The sequence below is a fragment of the Glycine soja genome, chromosome 5 (genome assembly GCF_004193775.1).
Source record: "Glycine soja cultivar W05 chromosome 5, ASM419377v2, whole genome shotgun sequence".
Lineage (NCBI taxonomy): Eukaryota > Viridiplantae > Streptophyta > Magnoliopsida > Fabales > Fabaceae > Glycine > Glycine soja.
The window spans coordinates 38793301-38815617 of record NC_041006.1 but is presented as its reverse complement, the minus strand read 5'-3'; the positions used below and the strand labels follow the sequence as shown (position 1 = coordinate 38815617).

At 33.4% G+C, this 22317-nt stretch overlaps 4 protein-coding genes across 4 annotated transcripts; 3 read left to right on the top strand and 1 right to left on the bottom strand.

Moving 5' to 3' along the window:
- The first annotated feature begins 503 nt into the window (after positions 1-503).
- Positions 504-4214, top strand: LOC114413137 (bifunctional aspartate aminotransferase and glutamate/aspartate-prephenate aminotransferase-like). Its single transcript, XM_028377353.1, has 10 exons — positions 504-779; positions 851-1070; positions 1140-1233; positions 1310-1413; positions 2217-2465; positions 2561-2674; positions 2847-2930; positions 3172-3342; positions 3464-3577; positions 3903-4214. Exons 1-10 carry the CDS (start codon positions 676-678, stop codon positions 4041-4043), a joined length of 1395 nt encoding a protein of 464 aa, XP_028233154.1. The 5' UTR covers positions 504-675; the 3' UTR covers positions 4044-4214.
- Positions 4215-5288: 1074 nt separating this feature from the next.
- On the top strand, positions 5289-7084 carry LOC114413136 (protein NEN4-like). The gene is made up of 5 exons (XM_028377352.1): positions 5289-5783; positions 5888-5934; positions 6144-6207; positions 6317-6490; positions 6616-7084. Exons 1-5 carry the CDS (start codon positions 5331-5333, stop codon positions 6706-6708), a joined length of 831 nt encoding a protein of 276 aa, XP_028233153.1. The 5' UTR covers positions 5289-5330; the 3' UTR covers positions 6709-7084.
- Positions 7085-11461: 4377 nt separating this feature from the next.
- On the bottom strand, positions 11462-13352 carry LOC114413135 (protein UPSTREAM OF FLC-like). Its single transcript, XM_028377351.1, has 4 exons — positions 12976-13352; positions 12817-12886; positions 12615-12727; positions 11462-12521 (listed from the first exon to the last, which is right to left on the bottom strand). Exons 1-4 carry the CDS (start codon positions 13169-13171, stop codon positions 11815-11817), a joined length of 1086 nt encoding a protein of 361 aa, XP_028233152.1. The 5' UTR covers positions 13172-13352; the 3' UTR covers positions 11462-11814.
- Positions 13353-19302: 5950 nt separating this feature from the next.
- On the top strand, positions 19303-22021 carry LOC114413134 (probable glucan 1,3-beta-glucosidase A). Its single transcript, XM_028377350.1, has 8 exons — positions 19303-19550; positions 19712-19831; positions 19952-20149; positions 20289-20450; positions 20545-20714; positions 20831-20980; positions 21151-21494; positions 21660-22021. Exons 1-8 carry the CDS (start codon positions 19365-19367, stop codon positions 21839-21841), a joined length of 1512 nt encoding a protein of 503 aa, XP_028233151.1. The 5' UTR covers positions 19303-19364; the 3' UTR covers positions 21842-22021.
- The last annotated feature ends 296 nt before the right edge of the window (positions 22022-22317 follow it).

Below are 22317 nucleotides of genomic sequence, written 5' to 3'. Positions count from 1 at the left end.
TGATTTTGTCCTTTATTTATTAAATGGTTTAATTTGATTATATAATTTTTAAAAACATTCCATCTAAATTGAATCTAATGACGTTATTATATGATCATGATTATTTATATAAGATATTTTTGACGCTTTAAATGTTTAAAATAAATACGAAAGATTGAATTAAAAGAAAAAAGTTACTCATGTTTTTACTATCCAAAATAATTAAATTTAATATCTCTTTAATTTTATATAAGTGTTACAATGTGAGTGTGAGAAATTACTTTTAAAAACTAAATTCACTATTCAACTTGAATATATACTTCATATGATATCCAAGTGATCAATAACATCGACATTTTGATATTAAGAGTACATATACTATAAGTATAAGAATTAAATTCTAGCAAAAAAATTTGCATGAACTTTTTCAACAGAGTTAATTTATCATATTTGAAATAAAAATAAAAATATATATGATCCACTTGGTGTATGTTTTACAATTTGTTGGTGGAAGATGGAAATGACACTAATTTGTTTTCTTCATTCATGGGTTAGATGAAAAGAAGAAGGTTGATTTGAATGTGAAAGCGGGGGGCCCATCCCACCAAACTCCCTCTACCTACAGCTGTTGAAGCTTCTCCTTCTTGATTCTTCAGTAACCCCTTCTCTCCCAAAATCTCTCTGTTCAGTTTTCATATGGCGAACACACTATATAACGGCGCCACATGCCGAATCCCTCTCCGGAACCAATCCCTGGCCTTCTCTCGCCACGTTTCCAGATCCCTCTCTTTCCTCCCTATGTGAGTTCTCTCCTCTCTTCTTCCCTCCAATTTCACTTCACACACCAATTTCTCTCTCTCACCCTTCGCAGAACACGTGCGGCAAAACAACCCAACGCAATTGCGGTTAAGGCTTCTTCGCACTCTGACTTCGACTTTGACCTTTCGCTCAGTCCTCGTGTCAATGCCGTCAAGCCTTCCAAAACCGTCGCCATCAGCGACCACGCCACCGCTCTCGTCCAAGCCGGCGTTCCCGTCATCCGCCTCGCCGCCGGCGAGCCCGATTTCGACACGCCCGCTCCCATAGCCGAGGTTGTCTTTCTACATTCCCCCTTTCATTCATAATAACTACGTCTTCTTTTTTTAATAGTGTAATTGCAGGCTGGGATTAATGCAATTCGTGAAGGTTACACGAGGTACACGCCCAATGCCGGGACCATGGAACTGCGCCAAGCGATTTGTCACAAGCTAAAAGGTTGGTTTGAATTTCATTATGTAATAATGTGCTTTTCGTTTGGATGATTGTAAGAGATGAGGGTTTTGAATTGCAGAAGAGAATGGGATTACTTATACTCCTGACCAGGTTGTGGTTAGTAACGGAGCCAAACAGAGTATTGCTCAGGCAGTGCTTGCAGTTTCCTCCCCTGGAGATGAGGTAAGTAAAAAAATAGTTTATGCTCTAACTCCATACATAAGCAATAGAGAAACTAACTACTTATATGCTTCATTGTCATTTATTTGGCTAGGGCTCAATGGATTATTTAATTTGACCAAACTTGTTTGAATTATTCAAATTTGTTTATCATTTGCTTGCAGAAAATCTCTGATGATTTGTCTGGTTGACAACCGTGCCAGACTTGTATTATCATTCTTCAATCTATCTCAAGTTTGAAATTAGTCACTTGCACTTGTTTGTTCAAAAGATTCTTCAACTGGCTTTTCAGCTTCTAAAGCTTTTGCTCTATGTTTGTTTTATGTCCCTGGTAGTGTGTTATAATTACTTTTGTTGAAATTAAATAGTTTTTTTTATTCTTTTATAATTGTACCATGTTTATATACAAGTCTGAGAAACTCATCAATCTCATAAATTCAGGGACTAAAATCAAGGATTAGAATCAACCTACGTATATAAAAGTAATAGAAAGAGAGCAGAATTTCCCTATTTACATAAATAGACAATATTTCCCTAACGGTACACAATATGTCAATATCATTTCCCACAATATCTCAACTACTTTTTTTTTATCAATTTATCATTTATTCAGGGTCCAGTAATATGTTTGCTGTGGTAAAAGTCACAAATAAAATAGCCACTTGGTACTATGCACATATTTCCATTTATTAAATTATGTCTGAGTTGTTTTTGGACAACTTAATGCTTATCACATACTCCATATTTTTTTTTTCTCTTCCTGTTGCTCACTGCAGTGGCTTTCATTTATGGCGTGAGTATTTCAGGTTATTATTCCAGCTCCATTCTGGGTTAGTTACCCAGAAATGGCAAGGTTGGCTGATGCAACACCTGTGATTCTTCCAACCTTAATATCTGATAATTTCCTTTTGGATCCCAAACTCCTCGAATCCAAAATTACTGAAAGATCAAGACTGCTTATTCTTTGTTCTCCATCTAACCCAACGGGATCTGTCTACCCCAAAGAATTACTTGAAGAGATAGCCCGAATTGTTGCAAAGCACCCCAGGCTTCTGGTATAGTCATACATCCATAACAAGATCACAAGTACTTCAATGTGTTGAGCCTATATGATATTTCCTTTCAAGATCTTAATAGTTGTTTTATGCAGGTTCTCTCTGATGAAATTTACGAACACATAATTTATGCACCAGCAACTCACACGAGCTTTGCATCTTTACCAGGAATGTGGGACAGAACTCTTACTGTGAATGGATTTTCTAAGGTTAGTCTGTAATGTTCTATTTCTGTTAAGAGTTGCGGGATGTATTGTTGATCCCTCATTCTTATTTTATACTGAATTGCCTATTCTTTATTTCAATAGTGAGTTCTAATTTTAGACATGACATGGAGGCCTCCAAATTTGATTATGACACTTTTGAGCTGTTTTCCTATAGGCCTTTGCAATGACTGGTTGGCGGCTTGGATATATTGCTGGTCCAAAACATTTTGTTGCAGCATGTGGAAAGATCCAAAGTCAGGTATGCTACATTTTTTATTGGTCACTTTCTTTCGTAAGCCTTACCCTATACATCATACATGTCTTGATTTCCTTTTCCTACAGCCTCCATGACATCTTACAGATTCTTAAGTTTAACAGATTCAGTATTTGAGAGGAAACTTAAAGAAATTTTCTAGCCTTCATTTGGAATTAGTTGGATTATTGTTGCTGGTTAATATTATATGCAGTATATACTGGCTGATGCATCTTATTGAATTTAGTTTACTTCAGGGGCCAGTAGTATAGCTCAGAAAGCTGCAGTTGCTGCATTAGGACTAGGCCATGCTGGTGGGGAGGCAGTTTCTACCATGGTGAAAGCATTTAGGGAGCGAAGGGATTTCTTAGTACAAAGTTTTAGAGAAATAGATGGCATCAAGATATCTGAACCCCAGGTGCAAATTCTTTTTTTTTCTTTTTCTTTTTCCCTTAAATAATTCTCCTCCTTTTGTTTTGTCTCTTCCTTTTGCTGTCTGTTTTTCTACTCAAACATAATTTCTCTCTGTTCATCCGCAGGGAGCATTTTATCTATTCCTTGATCTCAGCTTCTATTATGGAAGAGAAGCTGAAGGATTTGGTAAAATTGTGGATTCTGAGTCCCTCTGTCAATATCTACTGGAGGTGGGCCAGGTATATGCATGAAATGGCTTTAAAGATTTTAGTGATTTCATGAGCAGGAAATTTCAAATGGTCTTGTATTTTACGGTATTGGCTATAAAATAGTCGAGATTTATTAGCAAAAGGCCAAAAAGTATGTTCTCATTTTTAAAGTATGACCCAACAACTGAGTGAAAGTTATCTGGAAAGTGTCATCCATGGTCTTTTACAGTTAAGCTTAGACCATCAATATGTATACAAAGTTGAAAGAGAGAGGAAAGAAACATCGTATTGTTGAACTTTTAATGTCTCATCAGTCATAAGTCATAACATTGTCTTTTGCCATTTTGGCTTACAGGTAGCCCTGGTGCCAGGGAGTGCATTTGGAGATGACACTTGCATCCGCATCTCTTATGCAGAATCGCTTACAACCCTACAGGCAGCTGTAGAAAGAATTAAGAAAGCACTTGTCCCGCTGAGCTCTGCTGCACTTGTTTAATATCGATGTTTTTTTTGTTGTTATGCGTGTATTTTATTTCTATTTTGGCAATGTGTAATCTGTTTATTCTGAAAATAATAAGCTTTGGCTACTTTTCCACAAATGAAGTGATGCAACTGTCTTATTAATGGTTTAAAATTATAATAACAAAATTGTCCTCCTTTAATGTTACATATGTTGTCTCGAAAGGGGAAGCAAATAAACAGGCGTTCAATGGCTACAATCTGAAAAGGGCGTGGTAATTTTTAAAGTAGAATCCATTGAGGGACAATTTTCTCAGGCAACAGTTTATTACCTAGCACTAATAAAACTATGGAAATTTGAATTAGCTACAATCAAAGTAGCATTGATAACTCTAGCTAATGGTAAATTTCATGTTTCGTTTTAGGAGAGATTGAATTTGTGGGGACTCCATCTTTGCTACTTTTTACAACTGCATACGGACCCTACGCGGACTAGTAGTACATTGCGTTTTTTTTTTTTTTGGTTTGTCAGGGGATGTAAATTGTGGAAAGTGGTGCTTGTGCCTCATTTCATACAGAATCGAAACTGATCCAACGAAACAATGAAGTACACCCCTCAAGTCGGGCCTGCTAAGCAAAACTTCCATAAAAGCCCATTAAGAATAGTGGATGAAATGGAAGCCCAATATGCTCATAAGTTGTAAGTCCTATAAGATGTTTTGGCCTTCAACTTTTTTTTTCCAGGTATCGAGGAAGATGAGTTAGGCGTGTAAGCGTAGGCCCAAATTATGTTAATTAACTCGTTGGGAACAAAAGACGTGGATGAGTTGATTAATTGATGCAATTTGCGGCAGATCATGTGCTTGATTTGGCATAGAATCAATTCCAAGATAGGAGACTGCTTGACCTACCCCACAACCGCAAGTTTTCCAATAGGTAGGGACGTAACCATTAGAAGTTTCCTGTTGGAAAGGCAATGCAACAACACATACAAAAAATAAGAGCGTGGGAGGGAAGGAACGTAAGAAGGAAAGGCAATCTTAACTCTCTTCAATATTCCCATCTACACCAAACTTTAACATTCTCCAGAAGCTAAGGAGCTCCAATTCCCCTTCATGCAATCTTGCATAGTGACTTCAACTTGGAGACAATCAACCTTCAGACACAAGAATTTCGTTTTCCTCTGCATGCACTTTTTTGTCCCAAAAGTGCCACTTTCCCATCTAAACTTCATCTATATATATATATATATATATTAATCAGTAAACATAGGAAACCAAGTTGGAGAGAGGCAAAAAAAACAAAAGCCTTGTGAGTTGTGATCATGGACGTCTCTAATTCATGCAATGAACAACAAGCACCCGAGATCGTTTTCTTTGATTTGGAAACTACAGTACCCAAAAGGGGTGGAGAGCGTTTCTGGGTTCTGGAGTTTGGTGCTATTGTAGTTACACCCCACAAACTCACCGAGATTGAGAGCTACACCACGCTGATAAGACCCAAAGACCTATCTGTGGTCTCAGTGAAATCCAGCAGAAGTGATGGAATAACTCGTAAAGCCGTTGAAAATGCACCATCTTTTGAAGATGTTGCAGACAGAATATTCAGTATCTTGAATGGAAGGGTGTGGGCGGGGCATAACATCCAGAGATTTGACTGTGTTCGAATCAAAGAGGCCTTTAATGATATCAATAGGTCAGCACCGGTTCCCGTTGGAATCATTGATTCTTTGGGGGTTCTAACTGAGAAGTTTGGAAGAAGAGCTGGTAACATGAAGGTATGTAAGAAATAGCAGCAGCAAGTGATTCATTCTTCACACAAAAAAAACAAAATCCTCATAATTATTTCAAGTTCTTAATTGCTCTTATTATTTATGGGCAGATGGCAACACTGGCTTCTTATTTTGGCCTGGGCCAACAAAAACACAGGTACACATTTCTAACTCTAGTGCTAAATGCATCGTAATATTGTATTAATTTGAGTATTATATATGCATAAGAGTTTAATTTTAATACACTAACCAATTTATATATGATAGTATATAGTGCCTTTTGTAAAATTTGAGTGATGTGGATATATATATATATATATATATATATATATATATATATATGACATTATGAATATTTTGAAGCAGGAGTCTGGATGATGTTCGCATGAACTTGGAGGTGCTTAAGCACTGTGCAACGGTGTTGTTTCTGGTGTGAAATTAATCTCCATGTTCAATTCTACTTGGTTAGCTTTGAAAACAAATATTCCACCTAGCAGCATGATTCTCACACGTTTGTTATGGCTTATGGATATTGTTAGGAATCTAGTCTACCAAACACATTGCATAGCAAATGGTATGGATCTTCCAGCGTTATGACGCGAAGCAGAAGCGATGGGAAATCTCCCTGCAAGGAAGAGACTAGCAGAAAATCTCCCCCAACTTCATATGGATATCAGAGGACAGTTCCCTATGCTAGGGGAAGTTTGGGAAAGGTTTTATTTTATATATTGACACAATATTTGATTTTCAAGTGCATGTTCAGTATACATTATTTTTGGAAATATATATAACCTCAAATACATATGGTTTAATGATAATGGAAATTCTTTAAATGTAGGTGACCGAAAGAGTGAAGGGATTGTTGTGTAAAGCACAAGGGCAACCACCACTTCAACATCTACTCAAGCATTCTCATTCATTACTAAGGTGAAGAAGTGACAACATGAATATGCCACATTCAGAAAAAAGGCCTTGGCGATTAGGAAGAGAAGATCAAAGGCCTCACGTTTTGGTTTTGTTGATCGTTGGCAAATTGAAAGGAAGAAGTGCATGCACAAGATGCCAGAATGTTTTTCACGACGCTCCTGCACATGTTTCAAGAAACCGAGTGACATCCCAAATTCATTTGTGTATAGTTCGATCATTTGATTTGTATATGCTCCAAATTCATTCGTGTATAAGCATACTTCTTCAATGAAAGATGCTAATAGTAAGTGAAATCAAAATGAATATTAACATCAATATTATCACAACAATGAGTTTAGGATATATACAACCTTAGATCTTGCTTTCCACTGAATCACAAATATATTGTTGATAAAAGTTTTTTTTTGGCAAAATGACCAGGTAGGGTTATTTTTACAAACTTATTCTCTAAACGGTCTCTTTTCAAACAATTTCTGGAGGAGGTCTATTTTGCAAGCTTTTCATCATTCTTACTAGGGAAACACCGTATGTCGCCATTTCCTTTGTCATAATACCTTTATGTCGCCATTACCAACAACGGAACAGGACTGTCCCTGTGTTTTTGCTTCAAGTCTCCAGGGTTTTGCTTGTAGCTACTGGTCAATGCCTTGCTTTGTTTCAGGTTACAGCATTATCAATTGATGTTAGTCTAAGCCACCGGCCTATTTGTTACAGCAGAGGGAGACAATCGAGTAGATAAAAATAATGAAATTGTGTGTTACGGCAGATTCAGTACAGAGCTACAATTTTCATAGTTAAATGATATATGTTTAAGAATAAATATTTTCAGGAATATGAATTTTGTGAAAAAGAAGACAAAAAACGAAAGAAAATAAAAGTTACGTACTCTGCCAACAATCTTTAATAATAAGTGTTAGTTTTGAATATTTAATTATTTTTTTAAAAAAATATAAAAGCTGTAAAAAAATATTCAAAACACCATAACTGAAAACTTGATAACATTATAAAAATTTATAGGTCAATTTAATCATAAAAAAATATTTGATAAAGGAAATGTGTCCTGATTAAATGTGAGAGACTAAGAATAAGTGGATATTTGATTTTAGAAGTTTTCCAATATCTTCCATTTAAAAAAAATAGAAACTTTTTTTAAAAAAAGTTTCTTTTAAAAATATAAGATATTTTAAAAATAAAATATCAGGACCAACATAAATTTAATGTTAGTACGTTACGTTTTCGTTTAATGCCTATTTTGTGTTTACAAAAGAGAAAAACTATGATGTCATTTCCAACATAAATTTCACATAAACCATATAGTTCTTTTATTACATCATAGACACACACATGTACACCAATATAGTACATAGACCAAATTCCACTTTGCGTGTGGCTAAAAGAGGAATGGGAAGACTTATTCTTCTGTCCCACTATATTGTACATAAAGTACTCCGGGGAAGGAAATCCAAGCACACAAAAGAAGCATCATACATGAGTAAAATTTTACAACATTCCAATTCAAACCAGCCATGAAAAAAGCTAAGATGTTATTCCCACACACAAGTTCTATCAACAAAGACGTAGGTACAACACTCGGTTTAATCAGTAGCAATTTAGAAATCCAGCTTGCAGTCAAAAGCTTCTCCAATAGTGAAGAAGACCCTTCCTCCAATTCTTGTGACAAAGTTGGTCGCCTTTTGCTTATAAATCACTTGTCAACGAGGATTGGCAATTGCTACCCGAGCGAAATTAACACTAGGAATAGGTAAATAGACACAGTGCAGACATGAAATCCGCAAATTATAGTGTAAAAGTTCAAGGCAAATTAGGCACCCCTTACCTGCTTCCCACTTGAGACCAAACTCTTATGCAGTTCCTCAAGAGAAGCAATTCCTGAGGTCTCAATGCTCACCAAATCTACCATATAATTATAATATAGTGAAATAAACTGTTCAGTGCTTGCCTAGCAACAATATTGTTACTAGACACAAGTATAGCAAATTTACACATTAATCATCCTCAGTGGTGGCTGTTGCACTTAACTTTTATATTAGTAACAAAACATCATATAACTAAACAAGCAAAAGTAATTTATTCAATTAGTTCGTCAGAAAAACAACTTACCAGAGGTGTTAAGGATTACGAGATGAACTATGCTTCCGGTGTTGTCTTCTATGTTCACTTGGCTTCTTCCCGGGTGATCCATTTGAGGATCCTTAGAAACAAACAGAATTAAGTTGCCTAATTAGTTACCACTGAAGTTGGATTCTTTTTTTTATATATAACATGAAATGGTTTGGTTACAAGTGCGTACTATCGCAGAACACATCTGTGCCGGGATGTCTTCCCAGAGTTTCTGTGCCTTCTCCAATTGAGATCCATATTATCTTTGTATAAGATATCGCCATCTGAAAATAAATTTGAATCATCTCAGTTCATTCTTTTTTATTTGCTTATTTTTAAGTGTATTTTTTTCTGCGCTTTAATCTCAATGCATGCCATTTTGCTTGAGAATGTGAAGTGCGGCCCAACAGGAGAGCGTGGATAGAACCCTTGCAATAGCACTTAATCTTTTTCATCATGTTTTAACGGAAAAAAAAAAAAAAAAAACCTGATCATTTATGAAAGAGATGTTCGTGGCGGTGTGACGTACCTGTACTTGAGATTTTATAGATAGGGTCAATTAGTACACATGCATAGATTATGTAAGTCTCAACAATAATAAAGAGGGGTCAAGATTGCTAAAGATCAAAACTCTTTGCATAATAGTATATCTCATCTTTTTTTCAAAAATAATTTTTCTATAAAAACCCCAACACTCTTTTGTGTTGTTAAGTTGGATTAACATGCTTTGCAGAAATTGAAATTGATTAGAATGAAATTTAGAATTGGAAAACTTAGTGGGAGGAGATAAAGATTTTTTTAGTTGTTTGTTTTAAATAAAATAAAGATAATGACGGTTTTTATTTTTTATTATTTTAAATTAATTATTTTAAAATTTAAATACTAATTGAATACTAACGTTCTTAATGAAAAATAAAAAAATATCAAAATAAAACTTTTCGTAACATAAAAAATCAGAATTAAATGTTTTAAACTTACTAATCAAAACTAACATTAACTCTTATTTTTATAATAGTAATTAACAAAGGAATGAAAAGGAGGAAAAGTGTGAAATAATGGGTGATACAATGGAAAAGAAACATAAAAGATATATTATGAAAAATCATTTGTAAAAGTTGGTGTTAATATAGCTTAACTCTTTGAAAAAGTAGAAAAAAGGAAAACGTGTTGTGCAGAATTGATTAGTCTTGAATCTTGATCATTAGAAGGTAGTGAAAAGGCAATCTTAGAGCATCATAAAGGTGCAAATAGGCAATTATCGTTTCGGTTTTTAATTCACTCTGTAGATTCCATTATATTACATTAGATTTATAACTTTTAATATTTTTTTTTTATTTTAACGATATAACTATTTAATAATTTCAAATGAATCTTATATGATATCCTATTTTTGAATATTCATATTTATATTTTTTTTCAACTTCAAATAATAGTTTATTTATATTTTTAATTTCAAAATAATAAACAAACAAATAAATCTAAAAATATTGGAATTTTATAGACGTTTGATGGCCAATTATTATTACGATAAGAACAAATTTATAGTGAGGTTGACAACTTTTTTTTGTGATATTGACAAAATTAATTTTACAAAATAATAATCTTGCAGTTTTATTTCATATTAGGCATTGAATAACAAGGTAAAAAGTGGTAAAAATATTTTTTTTGGAGGAATGGTAGAAAATGTATATATTTATTCAGAGTGCTTAAATTTTAGGGTTATGTGAAAATTAGTGATGAAGAATGTCATTTTAAACATTATTTCATTTTATAAAGATTATGTGAATGAAGGAATAATATAATATAAAAGACTGAAAGTAACTTCGAGGCTGGTCATGGTCGAGTGGAGCAATATATGACTTTGCATTTTAAAAGGATTTTGCTCAATATACGGATAGTCTACATGATCAAAATATTCAAAACCATTTTTTTTAAGTGTTTGGACATGCTTCAGTGCATATGTCATAAAAGTTTTGGTCAGTCGAATACTGGATCTTGCATCGTTGGGGCAATTAATACAAGGCTGGACTCAAATGCCATGCTCATTACCTTTAAACCCAACATGATTTAGGTTTGCATTATATTGCTCATGTATTGGTAGCATAATCTGAGAACATATGAATTATCTATGTTATATAAATATACATGTATAGTAAGATTAAAAGTCAATGGTCACATGATTTTTTTTTAAGAAGGTCACATGAATATTTTAAAACGTTATATACATATAATTTAATAATATATATAGGTAAAATTATATTTTTATTCCTAAATTGTCTCTATTTTTTATTTTAGTCTCCCTTTAAATTTATTCACGAATTTAGTCCCTTAGTTAGGTTAAATCCCGTGGATGTGATCCAAATTTAAACATTGACTCTGATGTATCACATTTTGGTTGGACATAAAAAAATCCGTTCAAGAGATAATTCTAACATTTTTTTTGTTCATTATTTAATCAGAACGTAACATGTGAATAACGTTAAAATTGTGAATAAATTTAAAAGAAAATTAAAATCAAAATTAGAAACACTAAAAATAAAATTGTCACACATATATATATATATATATATTTATGAAAGTAAAATAAATAAATTTAAATCATACATAATAATCAACAGAACGTTTTTATTGTTGGGCTGGTGAGAACGATTTAGTTTGAATAGACTAGGAGGTTCCTGAACCATAGGCCACAAGAAACAAAACAAAACCTAAGCCTGTACTGCATCCCACTTACTAGACTAGTGGCCCTACCCAAGAAGATTTCACGTGACTCTATTCAAAATAAAATATTAAAACATAAGGGAGAGGAGTTAGTAATAGAAAAGTACAATTTTGCCTTTTACTATTGGTAAGAAGTTCTCTTTGTTTTATGATTACTACTTTGAGCAACATTATCTTAATAAGTCAGGTTAATGATATTCTGCAGCACTAATGAAACCGAATTAAAATGATGCAGGCAAGTATCCCATGACGACATCATTTCCTACTACTAGTGGATTTCATGAGAGGGATACATTTGTCTTTCATTCCTCCCTTCTTCTTGTCTTGTTCCATTACCTTGGACTTCACCTCCTCCTCCATGGTTGGGTTTGATTGAGTCGAGGAAGCTGCCACTAAAGTATTCCTTCTCCTCTGTCTGCAAATTCCCCAACAAGATGGGATTCTCCATCTCCTCCCAAAACAAAGCCTTATTATTCTCTTTGGTCCCCACATCGCTGAGACGCGGCCCCTTCAAGTACTCCCCTGCTGCTTCGCCCGTGCTCCCACCCCCACACGCTATCAGCTGCAACAGTGCTGAGTAACGACTTGACACCGACCCTTCACCATCCCTTCTCTTCACTTTCTCACCCTTGTTCTTCTTATTCTTATTTGTGCCTTCAGCATTTACCTTTGTTGCGTTCTTGTTTTCTTCTTCATCATAAACCAGTTCTTCCGTTGATACCCCTCTTGAGCAACGAGAGTGTGGGGTGGTGGTGGAGCTCGTGTAGCTTGTTTTCTCTCCCTCCTCGTACTCTTTCTCTTGCTCCTCGTATTCCTCCAACTCTTCACGCTCTTTCTGCTGCTGCTGCTGCTTGTTGCACACACCCAAAGCCTTACTCCTTGAATCGTAATTGTAATTGTAATTTGCCTCTGCCTCTGCCTCTGCCTCTGCCTGCTGATGAATTCCCTGCTGCTTGTTGCTCACATTAAATCTCTCTGCATTGATAGACATTAATTTCCAATTAATTCATTTCATCTGTACTTTTAGTGTCTTCAAGACCAGAAGAAAAATAAGAGTCTAATAATTACCAGAGCATCCTTCGACGAGTTCAGAACCTTTGAGAACATATTCGCCTCCTTCTGCTGGATGTATTATATCCTTCAGACCCAAGTCGTACCACACATAACCGCTCTTATAGTTCCTGAAATTCAAGTCACATTTTTATTCCAATTCAACAAGATCAAATGTGATGTGAGTGCAGAACAAAGAGAGGATTTAAGGTAAATTTACCTTTTACTAGACCATGAATATTGCAAAGGCATGCCACTCCCACGAAGAGCCATGAGTCGATCGAAGACATCTTTAATAAAATGTCCGAAACAAGTTATAATAGTGGAAGATAATTAATTAATAATCATACATACAGCTATATAAGACAAAAGTAGTTACCTTTCAAGCGGAGAGGTTGATTGGACAAAAGGGTGAGCTCCATGAAATGGGGGTGCTCCAAAAGGCCGTTTCGGGAGAGATAGTAAACGACTTGAACTTTTCTAAAGGGCTTCACTTTTTGATTCATCCTGCATATTTTGGCGCGGTCTGGGCTCGTGTTTCTACTACTGCCTCTTTGTGAACGAACAACGTCCATCCTCCAAAATCCAAATCCAAAACTTCTTCCTACCTCTTCTTATCACCACCACTACTAGCCCAGGAATGCCCCCATAATGCACCTCTTTATGCTCGCAGGAGAATGAAACTGATTGAGAAAGAACCAGAAAATTAAGGAGAGAGACTCACAGTGTGTAGTTAATGCACTGCATGGATAAGAGACAGACTCATTTACAAACTTGGTACCATAAGTATCAAGTGGATTTTTTCTTTTATACTTTATCACTTATTATATCTTTCATTTTCTTTCTCTGTATTTGTATCCCTATATATTTTCATTCATACATTTTTAGTCAAAACAATGCATTTTCTTACTGTTATATCATGTCAATTTGTCACGTCGTCAATATATTGAGTAAAATCAAGATGAAAGAATTTAGTGAGCACCATACCATAGACCTTAATAATAAGAAACTAAAAAAAACCAATTAAGCCTTTTTCTTAATAATAATTAAACAAGAATGAATTTTTCAATTATTTTACATATTTCAATGCATGAGGCAGTCTACAGTCCATAGACCTTAAAAAAAAAGCGTGAAATCAGGATGTACGCAGAGAAAGATTCCCTTTAAAAAGGACCGTTAAATAGAAAGGAAGACACAATGGGAGAAGGTGTAGTGGGTGAAAGCAAAAAGAGAAGAGGCTGAAGGACAAGGTCATGGTCTCAATCAGAATCACAATCACCATACCATAAATGAATTTAATTTTGACTTTACTCTCACTCTGTTCGTGATTTGAGACAACAGTGACCTTTGCCAGGGATTGCTTAGTACGGAGAACTTTTTTCCAATTCTACTTCACATCGTTGACGAAATTTTACTTTTATCACTTTCTCTCTTGTTTTTATCTACCCAGCTCCAGTTACCACATCTATTGGTTCACCGTTCACCACAAAGTCTTGCTCCAATCAATCATTTCTTGCTAACCGGAGTAGGGGACAGGGAAGAGAAAAAAACAGGAGACAAATAGAAACGACAACAAATAATAATAATTTCATCCAAACAAAAATACCCATAGTCATAACAAGGCAAACGAATTAGTTAGTGCCCAAAAGCAAGGCGACTAGTGTTGTTAAACCAGTGGCTATTAACAAATAATGACCATATTTGACTCTGGTCGCTAAACCAGTGGCTAAACAATATTTTTGCAACTGAATATTAGTAGTGATAATAGCTTAAAAAGTTAATTTAATTTGATATAAAAACTATATTAGATGAAAAATATCTATAAATATTATTTCATTTTGAAGAACTAGAATTTAAATTAGTATGTACAACAATAATTTCGAAAATAAAGAGAAAGGTAAAAAAAAATAGTAAGAAAGATAAACGTGTAATAAAAAAGATGAAAAGCATTATAAAAGAAAAAGAAAATGATATGAATAACGTATTTTTGTATTAGGTGGGTGGCATGGCACAGTATGTGGTCCCAGTTATCCTCACGGGGGTTGCAGGGTGCATTAATGAATAGATGATGATGAAAAGGGAAACATGAAGCAGAGACTGAAAATTTGTATTGTATTGCATGTTGGATGTTGGAAGCTCCTGTGTCCTGGATCCATAATAATGTATGTATACACAGCTTCTTCTCTTCAGCTACAGCGCAACAGCTGTCATCGTCAGAACTCGGAAGCAACCCTCTTCTACTGCTTTGTCTCATATACTACTTCTCATTATACATATACCAACTCAATGCTAATTAATGTTGTGTTTGTCTTTAATAATAATACATTTTTTTATAAATTAAATACGTAGTATACTTTTAAGTTCTTATAAAAAGGTAATATATTTTTTTTAATCTTTCAAAAATATTTTTTTTTTATTTTTGAAAACTTTTATAATACACCCTCCCCACCTTAGTATCTGTGGATTCGCAGAAGTAGTTTTCGAAGGTTAAAATTAATAGAAAAGTTAACCGGTAATTACATGTTAAAAAATCAGTTTATTAAATTATAAAATTATATTTGAGAAGATATTTTAATTAATTTTTAATTTTTTTATCAATTGAAAAATTTGTTTAATTATTCAAAAAACAAGTTTTTTTTTTAAATGTTATTTCAAGTAGTTAAAAAAATCTTCAACTTATTTATCCAATTTTTTAATTATTATTTTAAAATAAATCATGATTTTATTATTTTTCAATCATTTTATACTTTTCAATTACTATAATATCTAATTTTAAATCATTTAATAAAATATTTTGTCCGCTTCTAGCTACCATCTAGTTTTCCTATTTTTCTTATCTAGATTTTTAGCTCATTTTTTCCAAACATAACTCAATTAGCATTTCAAAAAATGTTAAAATTTACTAAAAAAATATGTTTATCCAATAGTCAAACAAATTTTTTTAACTAATAAAAAAACTAAAAATTAATTGAAATGTTTTGTTTAACATAGTTAATATATGACAAATTTTCACAAGAAAAACAGAAAAAATGATTTGTTTTGTTGAATTAAAATAAATTTTATTATATTTATAAGGAATAAAAATATACCTAACTCTTTTATTAAAAAGTCAGACAACATAAATATAAATAGCCTAGGCTGTGTTTTGAGTATTTTAAACAATAAATCGACATGTTTTTTTATAATCAATAATTTTTTCCAAACACTTTTCAAATGTGCAAAATTTTGCATATTTTTAAAATTAATTGATATTTTATTGTATTAATACTATTCAAAATATAAGTAATTCTTTGAATTTAATTTTGATGCACTGTACCATAAATATTTTTACAGCAATGATTAAATAAAAATCATCTTCAATATAACTTCAAAAGTAATTGTTAAAAAAAATAAAAATCTTATCATATGACAATTTATAATTTAAGTGATATTATAAAAATATTATACTGTTGACTTATTTTAATTAAATTCATTTTTTGTTATCAGAGTACATATTTACAATTGTTTAAATTATCTAAAATTTAATATACATAACTATTAAGATAATATTATTTAATTGATTCATTAGCCTAACAAAATGTATATCTTTGTTTCATAAACAAGTGTTATGTATTCACTGTGTATGCTTGTGTTAGTTTATGATTTTCCACGGCGACTTGTTTTCACTTCTCAGTTGAATTGAATCTTGTTCTGGTCTGGTCGGCCTTTTCTTTTTCTTTTTCTTGGATCTTTTTTCAGGTTGGCCCATTCACTGAAAATGTGTGACTACGTTCTTTTTTTTTTGAGGGTACAGAGGGTTTGAATAAGCTGGGCTCCATGCCCTAACAACAACTTAACATGTTAAGAAAATCAGTGGGCATTGCTACATGCACCAGCAATTGCACGATTTCCCGTTTTGCCCTTCCAAAAAAGGCTTTTGAATTAGAATAATTCGTATGAGGCTTACGGATTAATCCGTAAACATTTTTTTTTAAAAAAATATGTTTTACAAATTAATTTCCCAAATAGGAGTCAAATATGTGACTTTTGTGTTATTAGCACGACATTCTAACCAACTAAGCTAATACACCAATTATGTTATTAAATAATGTTGTTATATATAACACTAATATTTCTAATGTATATGTAAATTTAAATAATAAATTTTATAACAATTAATTTTGATATAATTCATACGAAAGTAAAAAAATATAAGCCATAACTATGTTTTGTTTGATGTATTACATATGGAAAATAAATAAAAAAATCTATTGAAAACGACATTTAGAAAATCAACTTTGAACCTTTGGATTCATTTTATATCCCACTCTTCTATACCAAATCCTTGCATTTATTAGATTAGATTTTGTTTGGATAGACACAAAGTCTCACATTATTTGAGATCAAAGTTACAAATAATTTATAAAATAATCTCTATCGATCCATCAAGACGTTTTTAATGAGAATAAAATCGTGATGGTTGATCAAACACTTAAGCGGAGAGTTATATCTCAATTATACCCGTGAACTTGAGGCCGGAATAATTATTTTTTTATGGGATCAGTCATACAAGAATGATCCATTTTTCACTTACTAGGAATAATTTGAAAATCAATAACCACTCAATATTTTTAATTACATTTCTGACTCTTCAATCGTGTGCATGCTTTGAATCCTCCACCACCTAATGGGTGTAGTAAAATTTCTTGTGAGGACCGTTATGGCATCTCTTTTATTTAGTTTTAGTGTCTTCTTGTCACCCACAAAAAGTGATTAGCAACTTTCATTTGTTCAAATTCTACATTAGCATCTTGTTGATTCCTTTTAACAACACTGTATGACGTATATTGGCGGTGAGAAAGATTGAAAACGATACCACACTTGGGTAAGCAGTAGTTATCCGCGCCTAACAATTTCTTGTTTGATTGATTCGAAAGCAATTCACGTTACATGGGTGTGCATTCACGTTAACTAACGGAAAAACAAAGATCGCATAACTACTCTTAAGAATTTCGAACTTGATCTTAAAATCATATACTATTTAATAGCTACAAATTAACCTCTATTCCATTAACTACCGAGGGTGAGAGGAGTTTTCACTTAAAATACATGAACATATCTTAGCGGGTTATGGTCTCTTACTTCTGAATATAGAACAATAATCTAAGAAACCAAACAGCAAAAAACAAATGTCTTCTGTTTCTTTTTCTTTTCTTTTCAAAACTCTAATTAAATAATGAATATTTGAAATAATATAATAATTATGAAAGAAAATTATCAACTTGAGAAAGAAAGAATACAGTGGTCCTCTTGCTCTAGCTCTTTTCCTCATTAATTGTCAGCTAACTTGACCGAGAGCAAAGGAGTGGGAAAAAAAGTAGTGGATAATTAAAGGGGAAACTGCCAAAAAATATATTCAAAAGTGGGGCTTAAAGAGAAAAATTAAGCTTTCAAATGATTAATCAAGACAATAAAATAAATAATATATTCTTTTTATATCAAGGATTACAGGTATCTTTAAAAAAGATATCATTAGATATTGATTTTTTTAATATATGTCTATAGATATAAGATTCTAATTCAAGTTATTTAAAGAGAATCAGTAAGGTATCATGTTAACTAACCACTTATTGGTAGATAATAATAGAATGATTTTATGACCAGTGTATGTTTCTTTTTTAATTTTTGATAACAACACTTACATGACGCATCACTTGAAATGTGGCAAAGATAGAGTGTCAGGGGGTGAGAGCTAGTCCTTTGTCTTTGAAAATAAAATTTTCTTTCTAGAATTAATTAATGCCTCTATTCTATTATATAGGGATTGCAAGTTGTAAACCAAGCACACTCATTTTAGTCATTGTCATGACGCTTCTCTCTGCAATGGTCATTGAACTCTTTGGCGAACAAACATTTTGTGTGCCTGTTCTTTTGTCTTCCGTTATCACTCACAGCATCGTTCATGGTTCCGCCGTTACAAGAGACACATTATTTAGTTTACAAAAGAAGGAAAAGTGAAGTATAAATAAAGAAATGTGTTGTTAGATACTAAAAATTATCAAATAAAGATATTAAGTTAGGATAATCTAGTATAATTAGAATTAAATTAGATACTTAAAATTTCCAAATGGGTAGTGGATGGACTATATAATTCTCCATTTCTACGAAAGTGTTGTACGAACAAACGAATTTAATAGTCTGTATTTCATTTTTAATGAAAAATGATACTTGAACAAAACAAAAATAATAATTAAGAAGAAAAATATTAGCATCAAAAAACATTTTTTTGTTAAAGTGTCATTTTTAATTAAAGAAATATAAAATAACCAGAAACAAAGATGATCTAAATATTCCACAAATGACATGAGATGATATGTCAACCTACTTGCACATGCCACTGGTGAGTCATTTCATGTAAAAACTTCCGGGACACATACCACTACTTCTCATATGCCATCTTTAAAGGCATATGCTTGAACCTTTTTCAATATACTTTTAGGCTAATTTTTAGTGTGGCTAAATCCAAACCTTTAGGTTCCTCTCTACCGATGGAGACAGAAAATGATATATGGTGACGGGCAATTTTCAATATACTCCCATGTACGTATAATAAAGCAGGTTGATCAACGTGACAGTGACACTATTACCAAACACAACATTAAGTAGATTACTACTTCGTGTATAAGTAAAATCTAGGCGAAGATATATATTTGTAGGCTGTGAACTCTATATATGTTATAGACACTAACCTCTTCCGTAGCATTCACTCCACACACCAAAAAGTGTAGTATGATGAGCAACAAATTATTCTACGCAAACCTTGTGCTCGCTTTCTACCTCTCATGTCACTATGCTCTAGCTCAGACTGAAAATTTCCCTTTGCCACTCAAAGCTGTGAATCTTGGAAATTGGCTCGTTATTGAAGGGTGGATGAAACCTTCTCTCTTTGATGGAATAACTAACAAAGATCTTTTGGTATGTTGATCGTCTCTATCACTTATTGTTCATCAATAATTTTGTATTCTATTTTAATCTTTTGGCAATGCTTTCTATTCCCAGGATTAAATTATTTGTTAATTTATAGTTGAACTTAATTCCTGGTTCCCCTAACTATAACATAAATTTGCTCATTTCAGGATGGAACTCAAGTGCAATTCATGTCTACCAAGTTACAAAAGTATCTCTGTGCAGAACATGGAGGAGGAAGTGTTGTTGTTGCCAACCGCACCAAAGCTTCTGGTTGGGAAACTTTCAGGGTTGGTTCCTTAACAGATATATATACTTTTCAAGAGTTTTATTTATTTAATGTATCTGTTACACATTTATAATTTTATATATTTAATTAGTGGCATTTTTTGTGACCATCAACAACGCAGTTGTGGAGGATCAATGAATCCACCTTCAATTTTAGAGTTTCTAATAAGCAATTTATAAGATTGACAAATCGAGATGGAGGAAGCAATTTAGTGGCTGATTCAGATTCACCTAGCGACTTGGAAACATTTGAGATTCTGAGGAATGCTGATGACCCTAACAGGGTTCGCATTAGAGCACCAAATGGCCAGTTTTTACAGGTATTTTGGCGTTATTTCTGTTACTAATGGATCACATGATGATGATGATGATGATTTTAAACCTTCTCAGTCTACTCTTATGACCACTATGGAACGTGTAGCTAGTAATGTTTCTATACTCTTAATATTGTTTTATCAGGCCATATCTGAGACTGTGGTGCTTGCAAATTATGAAGGATCCAGTTGGGATGATAGTGATCCTTCAATCTTCAAAATGAATGTTTTGAGTGGCAGCATTATAAGAGGCGAATACCAAATTACAAATGGTTATAGCCCAGATAAAGCTACCAAAATCATGAGGGTAAATATCTCTGCTTTAAAGAGAACAATGAGCAGAAATTTATGTCAGATTTTAATTGACTTATGATTAAGATATGTGGGGCATGCACCTGCAGGATCACTGGAACACGTATATCATTGAAGATGATTTCAAGTTCATGTCAGAAAATGGCTTAAATGCTGTGAGAATTCCCGTGGGGTGGTGGACAACCCAAGACCCAACACCACCAAAGCCATTTGTTGGGGGATCCTTGGAAGTGCTGGACAATGCCTTCACATGGGCAGAGTAAGACCAATTAAGGGCTGCTACCCTGTCTATTTCGTTACCATGAAATTTGGAAAAAAAAAGCCACTTTGTGTATTACTTGTCACTATAAATGTCACTCTTTAATGTCATTGTAGAAAGTATGGAATTAAGGTAATTGTGGACCTGCATGCTGCTCCAGGCTCACAAAATGGAAGACCTCACAGTGCCTCAAGAGATGGATATCTAGAATGGGGTGATTCATACATATCTGACACTGTGGCAACCATAGACTTCCTAGCTGAAAGGTTCAATTTATAGTTACATGTCCCTTTAATTTTCTAAAAATATGTCACCATCTTAAGCCTTTTATTATACTATTTGTCTTGAATGTTTATTTGTGTCATTTAATTTGTCTTTTGGGGTGCTTCTTATCCGGTTAAATTATGTGTATGTGGCCTCAAAAATTGGTTTTCAGGTATTCTAACAGATCGGGTCTAGTTGCAATAGAACTAATGAATGAGCCTCAAGGCGTAAATTTGGAAAGCCTTAAAAGCTATTATCAAGCAGGTTATGATGCTGTGAGGAAACACACTTCTAGTGCCTATGTGATCATGTCTAACCCTCTTGATAGAGATTCAAAAGTGCTTTTGTCCTTTGCTGGAGCTTTCAGTAGAGTGGTCATTGATGTGCACTACTACAATCTCTTTTCGGATAGGTTCTCCAACATGAATGTGCAGCAGAACATTGATTTTATCAAAAACCAAAGGGCCTCAGATCTTAGCTCTCTCACCACATCTAATGGACCCCTCATTTTTGTTGGTAATTAAGTTTTCTACTTTTACATACACAAGAAAGTAGCATTATAAATGAATGCATTATCATATTCTTGGATTCTGTTATAGGACTTTGGATAACCTTCTTTTAAATCTTCTATTCTAAGAAAAGTATAGCATATCATAACATGGTGTTGGTGGAATCTGCCAGGGGAATGGAGTAGTGATTGGAAAGTACAGAGTGCATCAAAGAAAGATCACCAAAAATTTACGCAAGTCCAAGTGGATGTATACTCTCGTGCCAAATTTGGATGGGCTTATTGGGCCTACATATGTGACTCTAACTTCTGGAGCATCAAGTGGATGATTGAAAACAATTATATTAAGCTTTAATTAGTATTGCCCTGTGCTCTAAAAAGGGTGTTGGGTATTTTACTATTTTAGATGTCTATTCAAATTTGAAGTGTAATTTACAAATAAAAATAAAGATAGCCTATTACTGTTACACAAAAAACATATGAAGTTCGTTTGTACACTGCCTTTATAAAATTCACTGTTCCTATTGGTAATTAATTCTATGAAAGATGCTGCAACTTTCGGTTCTTTAATCTTAGATTAGTCAAAGACGGTCCCGAATATGAAATAAATGTTAAAAAAGCTTAAGTTCTTCGCTAAAGTTAACTTATGAAGCACTCTTTCTTCCTAAAACTAGAAAGCAGTTAAGAGACACAAGAAGATAATGCTTGCTGAGAACGTTGAATATTAGAGATTAGAGATTCCTCTTAAATTTTTTGAACTCACAATCATGATTACGATTCCTTAATCCTTATGAGCCTATGATCAGTTTCGCAGCCCTACCATCCTCCATT